This window comes from Nycticebus coucang, chromosome 6 (assembly GCF_027406575.1).
Source record: "Nycticebus coucang isolate mNycCou1 chromosome 6, mNycCou1.pri, whole genome shotgun sequence".
In the NCBI taxonomy this organism is placed as follows: domain Eukaryota; kingdom Metazoa; phylum Chordata; class Mammalia; order Primates; family Lorisidae; genus Nycticebus; species Nycticebus coucang.
This window is the reverse complement of record NC_069785.1, coordinates 71000849-71015219: the sequence shown is the minus strand read 5'-3', so window position 1 is coordinate 71015219 and position 14371 is coordinate 71000849. Positions and strand designations below refer to the sequence as shown.

Genomic DNA, 14371 nt, shown 5'->3' with positions numbered 1-14371 from the left:
ACGCCGTGACCCGGGAGCAGCCCCGCCCTGCCCCCCACCTTCTGAATTCACCGACCCCCTCCCGCAGTGCAGGGCTCCCGGGAGGGAACGTGGACGTTTGTCCCTCAGCTGCAAGGCACTGGCTTCCTGGACGGGAGGACAGAGGCCCCAGTCCCGGGACAGCTCTTCCGCCGCCTGTTTCCTCACTGGGCTGCGCCTGGAGGACAGCTGTGCGGGGCTGGAATCTGACCCCAGGCGTTGGCCGGGTTTCCACGGCAGCCCAGGGCTTATTACCCGGGCCTCCACCCAGCTGGGCGGACTTCGGACCTGCAGCCAAGGAAAGGGAGGAAGGGGACGCGACAGCGCCGTCAGGGAGCAGCGAGCCCAGCCCGGGTGGCAGAGGGCCCGCGATGGTGAGGGTCTGTGGTCTCCGGGCCGCGCCTGGGGAGGGGCCGGGAACCGAGCCCTTCCCTGACTGTTTTCCTCTCTCTGCTGCAGGCCAAGTTTCTTTCCCAGGACCAAATTAATGGTAGGTTGGTTTGCTCTTTAATTAGCAACTCACAGCAAAATATGGGTCTCATTAGGCGATTCGCTCTGCTTCGTTTTTTGTTGCTGGGAAAGAAAGAGGCTGGGGGGAGCTGGGGGGAGCTGCGCCCACCCACGGGACAGAGGCGGGCTCTGCGAGAGGCAGGAGGGACTGAAGGTGGAAATGTTGGCCTCATGTTTGTCGGTGTGATTTCCAAGCTGGGGTGATGGGAGAGAGCTCACTCGAGATCCCTCCTGGTACTTGGATTGGGGTGGGATGAAGAGAGGCCATTAACATCGCGAATGATGGCAGGGGAGAAGGAGGGGAAGGGATAGGGAAAGAGCAGCTCTGCACCCTCGCGCAGGACCCTGCTACTTGCCTGGCCTCAGTCTCCCCATCTGTAAAATTGGGGTTCAGCTGAAGTTAAGCCTAGTTTTGGCGTGAACATATTCCCTGATCTCCTCATCTGCTGGTCCCCAGTCAGGCTTCAATTTCACTCAGTGTAGAGCTCTGTTTCCACAAGACCAAGAGGAAGGAGTTGGGTTACAGAGAACTCAGGGGCCCAGACATGGGCCAGGGGAGCCTGGTGGCTGCAGAAAACCAGCCCCTGGCAGGAGAGCCTCAGGTGGCACAAGCAGCTGCTTCTTGAGGCTGTGCCCCTGAACCTGTGCCCCAACAGTGGGCCTAACAGCCCACCCCTGGGTGTCCCATTTCTCCAGGTCTCTGTTACCTTCTCAGTGAGGCCCTCCCTGTGCACTAGAGATAAAGTTGCAGGTTCCTTGGCCTCATGGTGACCTTGTGACCCAGGGCAGGGTCCTGAAAGCTCTGAAGTGGGCTTAATGTTAACCTGGGGAGGGGTTCCAGAGTTCTGGGTATCCAGAATTTGGTCTAGAGGTGGGGAGGAGTTGTGGGCTCCAGGAGGGTACCTCCCCATAAACCCCTTAAACCCTTTATCCCACTAGGAGGGCTAAGGCCAGAGGAGGGCTGAGCAGGGACTTTTATTTTTATATTTTATTTTATTTTATTTTTTTGAGACGGAGTCTCACTTTATTGCCCTCGGTAGAGTGTTGTGGCATTACAGCTCACAGCAACCTCCAGCTCTTGGGTTTAGGTGATTCTCTTGTTTCAGCCTCCCGAGTAGCTGGGACTACAGGTGCCTGCCATAACGCCCAGCTATTTTGTTGTTGTTGTTGCAGTTCGGCTGGGGCGGGTTTAAACCCGCCACCCTTGGTATATGGGGCTGGCACCTTACCCACTGAGCCATAGGCACTGCCCCTGAGCAGGGGCTTTTAAAACAGGGCCCAGGGCAGGGGCTCCTCTTGCCTTGGTGTAAAGGACTCAGGATTGGAGTCCAGCTCTCAGCCTCAGCACCCCCCAACCCACACCTGACTTCAAGTCTCAATGACCCTTCCTCCTGGGGCCTTCAAAACTCCCAGAAGGAAAGTAATTTCTCTTTGTATCCCAGTGTCTGATACCAAGAAAGTGGCCAGCAATGTTTAATGAATGCATGAAACTGCATGGGGTAGCTTAGTGAAAAGGGAAGAACGGGGGCCTTGGAGTCAGCAGACCTGGGTCCCATCACCTCTGAGCCTCGGTTTTCTCACATGTGAAGTAGGGCTAATGATACCACCTCACTAGGCTGCTGAGAGTTAGAGAAAGAGGGGACAAGGTTAGTTACATGTTTGACACTGGGCCAGGCACAGGCCAGGCGTCACCTACATATGTGCTGGAGCTGGCTTGCTATAGCTAGCAAGAGCCACGTTTTTAGGAATTTTATAAGCCATTATCAAATAATGTAGTATCAAACAATGTTCCGATCCCTACATCCATGCACAAAGTTTAAAAGACAGCCCTATTGCAACCAGTAATGCTGGAGATTTGAAAGAAGTTTTAGTTTAATGAATATAATTGGTACAAGGGGCCAGATGGGTGGCTCATGCCTATAAGGCCAGCATTTTGGGGGAGGATCGCTTGAGCCCAGGAGTTTGAGACCAGCCTGGGCAACATAGCAAGACCTTGTCTCTATAAAAGAATTTTAAAAAATTAGCCAGGCGTGGTGGCGTGTACCTGTAGCTACAGCTACTCAGGAGGCTGAAATGGGTGGATGGTTTGAGCCTGAGTGTTTGAGACTGCAGTGAACTGCCATGAGGCCACTGCACTCTAGACATGGTGACAGAGCAAGACCCTATCTCTAAAATAAAATAATAAAAAATAAGAAAATTAAATGAAATTAAAAATAAAATATATTGGCACAAGGGTGAGAAATAGTTTAACAGTAGATCACTTATCAAATTTTATGACAATACATTCATTGGAAAAAGAATTGCATTCACTGGTATGCAACTCATTTGTCAAGTAATGGTTGAATCACAGCTCTTGGTTGGCAATGAATATGAGTTGACAAAACTCATTTGTGTTAATCAGTTGCCTAGACAGAATTTATAACAAAGAATATTGCATATTTTATTATTATTTGGAAGTGGTGTGGTATACACTGTTTATGTCTGTAAAGTGTGTAATAAACATGTAAATAATGTCATCAGAGCCAGTTAAACCCTCAGCACACAGTGGGTGTCATCCTAGGCCTTAGGGAAGTGTCTTTTTCTTTCTTTCTTTTTTTTTACAGAGTCTGACCTTGTCGCCTGCAGTAGAGTGCAGTGCCATCACAGCTCACAGCAACCTGCAGCTCTTGGGCTCAGGCAATTCTCTTGCCTCAGCCTCCCAAGTAGCTGGGACTATAGGCACCTGCCACAACGCTCTGCTATTTTTTTGTTGTTGTTGCAGTTTAGCGGGGGCTGGGTTGGAACTTGCCACCCTTGGTATACATGGCCAGCGCCCTACCCACTGAGCCACAGGCCGCAGCCTGAAAGTATCTTTCTTATCTCTGGGCATTTGCATTTTCAAAGGGAAAACCTACCAGGGGTTTTTCTTTTTTTTTCTGAGACAGAGTCTCACTATGTCGGCCCTGGGTAGATTGCTGTGTTGTCATAGCTCACAGCAACCTCAAACTCTTGGGCTTAAGTGATTCTCTTGAGTGAGCCTCCCAAGTAGCTGCGACTATGGGCATCCGCCACAACGCCCAGCTATTTTTTGGTTGCAGTTGTCATTGTTGTTTGGCAGGCCCTGGCCAGGCTTGAACTCTCCACCTTTGTTGTATGTGGCCGGCGCCCTACTCACTGAGCTATGGGCGCTGAGCCCTGCCAGGGATTTTTAATCCAGTTCATACAACTTAATTCATTCTTCACGGACGTGTTTGTGAGTCCTTTCTTTGTGCCAGCCCTATTCTCGGTTTTAGCGATACAGCAGTGAATACAATAGATAAAATCCCTACCCTGCCTTCACCGGGGTCATAGTTGAGGCAGGGGAGGACACAGGAAAGCAGTGAAGTACTCACAGCAGAACTCCATGACTAAGCTGGCAGCAGGAGAGCTGGAGAGGGAGAGGGGAGAAGAGGGGCTGGAAGGAGGGGAGTCAGCCGGGAGCCAGGGCTGGTTTACCAGGTGTGCTCTGTTGGCTCTGGTTTTCCAGGTCATCAAAATGTAGATTTGTCAAGGTCAGAGGACATAACGGTTTGTTGGGGGGCGGAGGGGAGGCTTCCCTGTGAACCCTGGCCCTGCTGATGTCCGGGGCAGTGGTTCCCAGGTACTGTTGCAGGGCATGGGGAGCAGCGTCACCCCTCCCGTTTGCCCATGGGCAAATCCAAACACAGAGACAAAGTGCGGGTGGCTGTGAGAGGGCAGCACCAGGAGGGGCTAGGCTTAAACTCTGTATGTGGGGCCAGCTTCCTTCTGTGCCCTTGATGGGAGGTGATAGCACTGTCCCCTCTGGCACTGGGCCCCACTGTGGGCAATTAGGTGTTGTAGGAACCAAGGCTGAGGTCTTAGGCCAGGTTCTGGCCCTGACTGCCCTGCTCCCCTCTGGCTCCTGCTCTCCAGAAGCTCAGGCTCTTGAAAGATCTGAAAGGGCAAGGGGTTGGTGGGTTCCCTTGCAACCTCTTTGCAAAGCTGTCTCTCAACATCACCTGTTGGTCTACCATCCGTGACCCCCTGAAATCCTAAACATGGAAGGCCACCAGGGAGGCCTGAGCACCCTTTATTAGGGAACACGAAGGGACTCTAGTTCCGGGCTGGGGGGTTGTGAGGCTCCCTTCTGCACCTTCCTCCCCAACACACACTGGAAGGCAGTGTTGCCTAGTGGACATAGCTCCACTTCAGGGCCAGGATGCCCAGAGCAGATGCTCAGCCACTCCAGCCTTCACTACCCCATCTGCATGATAGGGATAGTATCAGTGCTACTTCCAGGGTCCCACAGGCATGGGGATTAAAGGAGGGCTGGGTAGAGCACTCAGCAATGTCAACTGTGATGGCTGTTCTTGTATCAGCTAAGGAGCCGCTGGTCCAGGCCTCTGAGGACCCACGGGGTGGTGTGAGAAGCAGGAGAACAGATACCTGAGCCCCAGGTGGGAAGGGCCAATGAGGGCCATTGGGTCCCCCACATGGCTCAGTTGCCTCATGTGGAAAACAAACGGGATTGGATGGAACCACCTCGCCTGATGGCGGTTCCACTCCAGTCCTAAATCAGACTCAGTCATTGGGGCCCAGGGATCTTTGCCAAGCTCCCAGCTGGCTTTCCTGTGCCTGCAAGGGCTGGGGGCTGGGGGTTGGTGGCGTTAGAGGAGCCTTAGCCCCAGCGGACATTTCACCCCCACCAAGTGCGACAGGAGAAAGGGCTCCAGACCTTGGGAGAACTTCCCCACAGGACCTCTTAGAGCAGTGGTTCTCAACCTTCCTAATGCCATGACCCTTTAATACAGTTCCTCATGTTGTAGTGACCCCCAACCGTAAAATTATTTTCGTTGCTACTTCATAACTGTAATTTTGCTACATTATGAATTGTAATGTACATATCTGATATGCAGGATGTATTTAGGCAACCCCTGTGAAAGGGTCATTAGACCCCCAAATGGATCACGACCCACAGGTTGAGAACCGCTGTCTTAGAGTCTTTAAGAACAGGCCTGGGACCTCATTCAGCAGCCTGGAGGCTGGCGCCAGGGGCAGTGAACTCACAGTGCCCCTGTTGTAATGATGATGATAATAATAATAAATCACCACTTGTGAGAGCCTGTCTCTGCCAGGCCTTCCTGGAAGGGGCCCTCACAGCAATCCAGAGGCATTATTATCCCTGTTTCCCAGAGAAATTGTATTTGCAAAAGTCCCCTGGGAGTCTGGATGCCCTGTTGTGGGCTCTGGGGAGGAGGGGCAGAGGGGAAGAGAAAGAAGAGAGGGCGCAGGAGGAGAGGAAGCGGAGCCAAGGAAAATACAGGGCACTCAATTAAATTTGCAAAAGCTGGGGACACACTTAGACTACAAATGTACTCACTGTTTATCTGAATTCAGTTTACCTTGCAGTTCTGTATTTTCATTCACTATAGCTGACAACCATGGGGGGAGGGGAAGAAGGGGAGCGGAAGAGAGGAGCTGGGCAGGGGAGAGCAAGGCAGAGGACAGGACAGAGAGGGCCACAGTGTAGAGAGTGACAGAATGTGACTAACTCCCTTCTGGGCTGTGCAGAGTATAAGGAATGCTTCTCCCTGTACGACAAGCAGCAGAGAGGGAAGATAAAAGCCACTGATCTCATGGTGGCCATGAGGTGCCTGGGGGCCAGCCCAACGCCAGGGGAGGTGCAGCGGCATCTGCAGACCCACGGGATAGGTGAGTGAGCCAGGGGCTTGAGGAGGGCCCCAGCAGGTGGGTGCAGAGAGCAGAGGTGTGGAAAGCTCAGAAGTTGGAGGGGCAGCAGCGAGTCATCCCCAGGACTGGCAGGTGCTCCGTGCATCACTCTGCTTCCTTGAATCCTCACAGAACCAGGTGAGGTGACACCCCATTTCACATGGGCCCTCAGGAACCAGGCATTCCAACAAGTTTATCACAAACTGTCACAGTGCTGACAGTGATCCCAGGGTTTTTTTAAAAAAATAATTAATGAATTAATTATGTTGTTGTTGCAGTTTGGCTGGGGCCGGGCTCAAACCCACCACCATCGGCATATGGGGCTGGCGCCCTACTCCCTGAGTCACAGGCGCCGCCCCCCATGTTTTTTGGGGTATTTTTGCAGTTTTTGGCCGGGGCCAGGTTTGAACCTACCACCTCCGGTATATGGTGCTGGCGTCCTACTCCTATGAACCACAGGCGCCGCCGCCCCCCTCTCCCCCCGCCCCAGTGTCCTTTTTATAGAAAAATTTCCCTTTGTTGGCAGCGCCCGTAGCTCAGTGGGTAGGGCATCAGCCATATACACCAAAGCTGGCAGGTTCAAACTTGGCCCAGGACAGCTAAAACAACAACAACAAAATAGACGAGTGTTGTGACAGGCGCCTGTAGTCCCCTTGGAAGGCTGAGGCAAGAGAATCGCTTAAGCCTGAGAGTTTGAGGTTGCTGTGAGCTGTGACACCATGGCATTCTACCCAGGGTGACAGCTTGAGACTGTCTCAAAAAAAAAAAGAAAAGAAAAAAGAAAAATGTCCCTTTGTTGTGTATGTGCCAAGTGCTTGGCTCAGACACTTCTATGAAGTGGGTACTCTCATCTCATTTTTCAAGCAATGGTCAAGGTCCATGGCCATTAAGTAACTCGCCTAAATACATGAGCCAAAGATAGATTCAGGATTGGAACCCATTTCTTCTGATTTCAAAGACTGAAAAATTACGCAATACTGCTAGAAAAGACTGGAAGAAAACCCACCCAAAATGTTTACCTCATGGTTCTCTCTGGTGATGGGATTATGGGTGATTTTCATTCCCTTTATTGCTGTGGTCTGTATTTTCAACGATGAGACCATCTAGGACTTTTAAAATCAGAAACAGAGTTGTGTTCTGGGTTTTTTTGTTTTGTTTTTGTTTTTTGAGACAGAGTCTCATTTTGTTGCTCTCGGTAGAGTGCCATGTTGTCACAGCTCACAGCAACCTCCAATTCTTGGACTTAAGCGATTCTCTTGCCTCAGCCTTCCAAGTAGCTGGGACTACGGGCACCCACCACAACACCCAGCTTTTTTCTGTTGCAGTTGTCACTGTTGTTTTAGCTGGCCTGGGCTGGGTTCGAACCCGCTAACCTTGGTATATGTGGCTGGCACTGTAAGCACTGTGCAGCAGGGTTTTGTTTTTTTTTTTTAAAGTAAAGAGGCTGAGGTGGCTGTTTACATTGGGGGCTGGACGCTCCTGGCCCAGAGGGGGTGGCCTGGGAAAAGCACTTGTCCTGAAGACCACAGGCCACTTCCCAGTTCTGGCCCTCAGCAGCCTCACTTCTCAGATGGGACACCAGCACCTGCAAGGTTACCCCAGTAGCACTGGACACTCATGCTGGGCCCAGCCTGGACTCTGAAGGCCTGGCACCCGGTGACAAGGTGCTCAGGGGTCCGATACTTGAGATCCCCCATTTTTAGCTCCAAAGGGAAAGAGGTTTCTTTGATTTCTGTGTCCTCTAAACAGAAGTTGTGGTCAGGGGAAGTTTTGGTTTCCTGTTGTAGCTGGCCAGGGTGCACCCAGAGGAGGGTTAGGGTGGAAGATGTGTTCAGTGTCCAGGTTGGGGCTGGCACTTGAGGCCAGGTGAGGTCATGCATCCATCCTGGTGGTGGCAGCCGAGGGGGACGGACATGTGAACCTGTTTCCTTCCAGTGCAGGCCAAGAGGGACACACTGGAAGGCTGAGGAGGTGCAGCCTGCTGTGGTCCTGCCCTCCTCTGTGATGTGACTGCACATCCTGACCTGTCTCCTCAGCAGGCTGAGTGGGGTGATAATAACCACAGTCACTGGGAATGTCACTGAAATGGCAACGTCCAGTCCAGTGAGTGGCCTGTGGTGGAAACTCAGCAGGAAGGGCTGTGTCTTTACCATGGACCACTGCCCTGTCCCAGTGGTCCCTGAATTAGGTGCCCTTGAGCCAGCGCTGCAGGTTGGACAAGGGGATAGCGGCCTCCCCTTAGAGCCATTTCCCCCCTGCTCACTCTGGTGTGTTTGGGGGTTTCCTAGACAGAAATGGAGAGCTGGATTTCTCCACTTTTCTGACCATTATGCACATGCAAATAAAGCAAGAGGACCCAAAGAAAGAAATTCTCCTGGCCATGTTAATGGCAGACAAGGAGAAGAAAGGTTACATCATGGCATCTGAGCTGCGGTCAAAACTCATGAGACTGGGAGAGAAGCTCACCCACAAGGAAGGTAACAGTCTGGGGCCTGTCTTCCATTGGGGGGAGGGGGGATGGGGGTGGGGGAGGATAGTGAAGCCCAGCTGACGTCCCCGGGATTGTGCAAGACCTTCAGTTGATGCAGGCTCAGATACCCGGCTAGGTGAGCACTGGACTGGAGCCTGGGGAGCAACCAGAGTTCTGGAGGCAGGAGGGGCAACATGGACCAGGTGAAGGGGAAAGTTAGCAGGGCACCTAGTTGGCCTTTACCCTGTGTTTAAGCTCTCACTGTGAGTCACTTAGTGTGTTTGACATCCCCAGAGCAAAGATGCCCTACGTACTCATCCAACAGGTAAGGTGAGTGGCTTCCCAGCAGCAGAGCTGGGAGTTACCTGCAGGCAGGTTTGTTAGACATACTCCCGCCCTAACTCAAGGTGCTTTCCTCTCACCACAGTGAGAGGTGGTCAAGCGTTTCCAAATTTGCTCCTTTTCCTGCCCATTTAGTCGGCTCTAAGGGCTTTTCCAGAAAGGGGTGCCATGAAGGGCCTTTGCAGGGACAGCTGGAGAAGCACTCCTGGTCACTAACCCTACAAGGGGGCCTTTGCCTCACGCCTTCCAACAGCCCAGTATGCCTTCCCAACTTTCCTGGGAATGTCCCTTCTGTCCTCAGTGTTGGGCTCTTTGCTGAGTTCTTCTAGCGCGCTGGGCCCGCTGAGCTTGCCACAGTGGCCAGCCCCACTCTGCCCTCAAAGGCCATCTCCCCGATGATCCATGGAGCCTGAAGTTTCTAATTAGGCTGCCCTGCTTCCCTGAGGTTGGGACAGGAGTGCTGGGCTTGGCCACAGTAGCAAAAAGGCTTCAGTAAGTACTGGCCATTAGCTTCTGCTTACATCATGGCAAACCACTGGAGGGGTTTTGAGGTTATGATTTAAATCCTGGCTCTCCCTCTTTCCAGGGGACCTCAGAGGAGTTTCTTAACCTCTCACCCGCCTCCTCAGTTTCTTCTCTGGAAATGAGGTCTCAGTAGGCAATTCTTCAGGTTCCTCCAAAAGCCATTCTATAAAGGAGTCGGCTCAGATTTTTATCTGCTATCACAAAGGCATTTAAAAAAATTTAAAAATAGCGCTACAGCAGGCAGAGTCAGCTTCCCCTGCTTTTTCAGGCTTGCCCCTGTCAGGATCTCACCTCTTAGTGTGGCTGTTTTCATGTTAGCAGGGTAAGATGCTGGCTGTCCTTTCCTTTCAGGCTCTGAGGACACTGCTGGGCCCCTCAGGTACCAGGTAGAGTGCTAGCTAAGAGGGAGCAGGACCTAAATTCTACAATTAGTAGTAATTCCCGCCTCAAGCAACACCTTGGCCCCCAACTCATATACGCTGCTCATTTGTTTAACCAGCAAAGGAACATTTCAAAGAAACTGGTGTATTCTAGATAAGCAAGGAGACCAGTTTTCCCTCCTGCTGTGGGAGATAGGAAGGATGATAACAGAAGTAGAAATCCTTTACCCTGGATGATTAAAAGACAATTTTCAGTTTTATCAAGAACCATCTTTGCGGTGGCTACAGAAGGCCACCCCAGAGGCCTCCCTTCCAAGGCCTGACTTTAGTACCCTAAAGCGAGACACACTGGACAACAGGTTCTGCCTAGAAGGTGGGCTCAGCCTGAGCACCTGCCTGTCAAGTGCTGCCCCTCTCCTCTCCCGGACAGGAAGAGGCTTCAGCAGCTGGCACTGGCACTCATGTTGGGCCTGTTCCCTGGGACGGTTTTAACTAGCTGGCTTATAGTAGAGGCATCTCCATGAAATGGGATGAATTATAGTCTTTCCAGCATTCCCTAAATACTCAAAACTACTATCAGCTTAGGCACAGAGCATAGTAATTATACTTTTGAGGATGGTTGAGCAGAACCAGATATTTTGTAACTATTGAGAATTACACGTAGAGAGGGTCTAGGCTGGGAACTGACACAGGGCAGTGAGAAAGTTTTTGCAGAAGGGTGAGAATAATCCAAAGAGCCAAAGGTGGTTTGGTCCCAAGAAGCCACTGTGGAGAATATAAACCAAAATGATTCTTCTTGCCAGTGCCTGGGACAAGCTAGCATTTTGTCTCAGGAATCTAGAACCAGAAGAAACAAGCAAGTGAAGTGGTTTTTCTTTTTTCTTTTAGCAATGTAGAAGAAGAACAATGGCAGTTTTATATGCTTTGAGCTTTCAACACAGTTGGATATATTTTTCTCTCATAAAACCTCCACCCCCAAAACACATTTTTTAAAGGAGATAATGGTAGCAGATACCACTTTCACTAAATCCTCTCTCCAGTGTGGGAGAAGGGCAGTGAGGAATGCCAATTTGGAAGAGAGAGCAGGCAAATGAGGGGCATGCCAACGCCTAGGCTGCTGCAGCCCAGGATGGAGCTGTCAACAAGGATGTCTATTCTGCTGGGAGGTGGGGGGTGGGGTTGCAAAAGGTAAAAAATCCAAGCCAAAGGTTTCTAGAACTAGAACTGTAGGTATAGGGTTCAGATATTTTCTTTTAAAAAAGTAAAGTTTTAACACAAAGCAGTATACCTCCCTACTTCCTGCCCTTGCAGAAAACCCGATTAGCTCAAATTGAATCAGTAGTCTCCAGAGGGTAGGAGGTAGGTTGTCCCTTTTCTGTTAAATTGTTTACTTCCTAGTTTTTGAGTATGTAGGAAGCCTCAATCCCCAAATAACTTGCTGTTTTATAATCCAACATTAAAGCTAAACTGAAAAATTGATGTGATTTATTGCAGTGGACGATCTTTTTAGGGAAGCAAATATCGAACCGAATGGCAAAGTGAAGTATGATGAATTTATCCACAAGATCACTCTTCCTATGGAGGACTACTGAATGAGGAGGCTACAAGAGAGCTTCCCCTGGGCCTGAAAACTTGGACTGATTAATTTTTTAAGAGAAAAGTATTCTTTTCACTCTAGGGAGATGGCAAACACAGCAGCGAGATGACATAACCCAATTGTAGCAGAGGATAATTAGCAATAATAAATGATTTCACCCATGGTATTAGCATCTCTTTAATAAAAGGTTTGTATTGATTTTAATAACTACCATTTGTCCAGCTCTTTACAACAGAGAAGAGCTTGTGGTTTGGCGCCCAGGTGGGTTCCAGTCCTGGATCTGCTACTTCCCAGCTGTGTGTCTTTAGGTAAATCATTTCACACCCCCAGCCCCCACCACCAAGCTTCAGGATCAAGGAAGCTGCATTCCTACTTCCTACCTCATAGAGCCTGTTGAGCAAGGGCTGAGATTATGACTTAAAAATGCCTATGTAAGCTGTAGAGCATTATGAAAGCATGAGTTACCGGGGTAGTGCTTCTCCTAAAAAGGACAACCTACCAAAAGACCGTAAGACTGTATTCTATATTTAGGTGCTAGAACCATCTTCGATGTTTCCAACAGAAAGCTAGTGCTAGCTCAGAAGTAGCAACAAACACTTAAGGCGACATTTCTTGCAGCACCACAGGCCCACTTAAAATTCTCATTTCCATCTCAACAGACAGTGACCTAGCTCAGGGTATTTATTCATAAACAGAGTGAAAACATACATGCTAACTAAAATAAAGCAGCATCAGCTGAGCAGTGGGAAGAGCGATCTCACTTTACACCCCACACCAAAGCAAACTAGAGGATGTGGGCCTATAGTAGAGGCATCTCCTTACAGAGGTTGAGAAGGCCCTTTTCAATTTACCTGTCAGAATTTTGAGCTGTCCCTGGGTTCTTAATCAGGTAGGAGGCTCCTCCAGATGGTCTGCTCAGACTGATCATGGCTGCTTCCCCAGGACTAAAGGAGAGAGATGAGGACATAACAGGTACGGCCAGGGTCCAAGTTCTGGGACCACAGTAGGGGCACCAGGCCTTCTGGGAGCCCTTCCATCTCAAGTGGCTTTGAGGGAGTTACACAGCCAGGAGGTGCTAGGCGGTGCTGCCACGGATTAAGCACTTGTCAAATCTGTGGGTACGTTGGTAGGGTCAGCACAGCCCTAAAAAGGACCGCAGGGCCATTCTAGCAGAGGTGGGGATGGAGTGAGGTCACAGCACTCTAAGTACAAAGATTCTCATCATGGCTCGGTGCCCATAGCACAGTGGTTATGGCGCCAGCCACATACACCGAGGGTGGCATGTTCAAACCTGGCCCGGGCCAGCTAAACAACAATGACAACTGAAACAAAAACTAGCCAGGTGTTGTGGCAGGCACCTGTAGTCCCAGCAACTTGGGAAGCTGAGGCAAAAGAATTGCTTAAGCCCAAGAGTTTGAGGTTGCTGTGATCTGTGACGCCACAGCACTCTACCAAGGGTGACAGTGAGACTCAATGTCAACAACAACAAAAAGATTCTCATCATGTATGCATCAGAGTTGGGCTGTCTAGACTGTGGCTTTGTCTAACAGTGCTTTAGTAGCTAAAGCAGGAGAAACTCAGCAAGAAGGGGATATATGTTTTGGGGGAGGCTATACAAGACACAGTCATTTAGTAAATGTTGAGGACTGGGAAACTTCAGGGAACAAAATGGTCAGTCTTGGGGCAACTATCTCCCTGATGCTATGGAGCTTCAGACCAAACCGAGGTCCTAAGAAAGGTGACTCTCTTACTTTTCCAAGTGTAATTGTGAATGGGAGTGAGTAAGGAGCTATAGAGGTTTTTTTGGGTGAGGGTGAAAGGCATGCAGCAAATAGTGTTTGCTAGGTCAAATATCCACTAGGTGAAGTTGTGATCAGCTGGCTGGGGAGCCCAGGTACACATGGTGCAGGACAGACACAGGTTTTGTGGGGTCTGAGGTTTTTATGATTTGGCAGTCATCTTTAAGAATATAAACATACAAATATAGAAATGCAGGCTCCGCACAGTGGTTACAGCGCCAGCCACATACACCGAGGGTGATGGGTTCGAACCCGGCCTGGGACAGCTAATCAACTGCAACAACAAAAAAAAATAGCCAGGCTTGGCACTTGTGGCTCAAGTGGCTAAGGCTCCAGCCACATACACCTGAGCTGGCGGGTTCGAATCCAGCCTGGGCCTGCCAAACAACGATGGCTGCAACCAAAAAATAGCCAGGCATTGGCAGCGGCACCTGTGGCTCAAAGGAGTGGAGTGCTGGCCCCATATGCCGGAGGTGGCAGGTTCAAACCCAGCCCTGGCCAAACACTGCCAAAAAAAAAAAAAAAAAAAAAGCCAGGCGTTGTGGTGGGCACCTGTAGTCCCAGCTACTCGGGAGGTGGAGTGGGGGGAGGAGAATCACTTGAGCCAAGGAGTTAGCGGTTGCTGTGAGCTGTGATGTCACAGCACTCTACCCAGGGCAAAAGCTTGAGGCTCTGTCTAAAAAAAAAAAAAAAATGCAGAACTTCTGGGGCTGCTCCCAGGACCCTGTAAGAAGCCAGAGCAAGTGAGGGTCTCTGGTGTGTAGGCTTCATTACCTTTCCGGTAAATCCACCAGTGGGCTGCTGTTTGACCTTGGCCCCTCAGCAAGAACTGCCATAGCTCATTTTTAGGCAGGGCTCAAGGGTCCTCGACCTACACCTCTTTCAACATTAGGAAGGAAATCCTGCACAGCCAGTTGGAATACCAAAGATTCGACGGGAGACAGACACTGATGATTTAGAAGGACAGGGAAAGGAATAATAAAAAAAGAGGGTACTATCCTGCAAAGTTCTAACTTTTACA

The 14371-nt window shown here is 50.3% G+C and overlaps 1 protein-coding gene across 1 annotated transcript; it reads left to right on the top strand.

The window, feature by feature from the left end:
* The first annotated feature begins 208 nt into the window (after positions 1-208).
* On the top strand, positions 209-11755 carry CALML4 (calmodulin like 4). Its single transcript, XM_053594538.1, has 5 exons — positions 209-392; positions 478-508; positions 6079-6219; positions 8526-8714; positions 11449-11755. Exons 1-5 carry the CDS (start codon positions 390-392, stop codon positions 11544-11546), a joined length of 462 nt encoding a protein of 153 aa, XP_053450513.1. The 5' UTR covers positions 209-389; the 3' UTR covers positions 11547-11755.
* Positions 11756-14371: the final 2616 nt, after the last annotated feature.

What these genes read in the sequence shown, in the direction of transcription:
- CALML4 (XM_053594538.1), top strand. An exon ending in TTCCCAGGACCAAATTAATG is followed by an intron (nt 509 to 6,078) that starts GTAGGTTGGTTT and finishes TGGGCTGTGCAG; the next exon opens with AGTATAAGGAATGCTTCTCC. An exon ending in TCTGCAGACCCACGGGATAG is followed by an intron (nt 6,220 to 8,525) that starts GTGAGTGAGCCA and finishes GGGGTTTCCTAG; the next exon opens with ACAGAAATGGAGAGCTGGAT.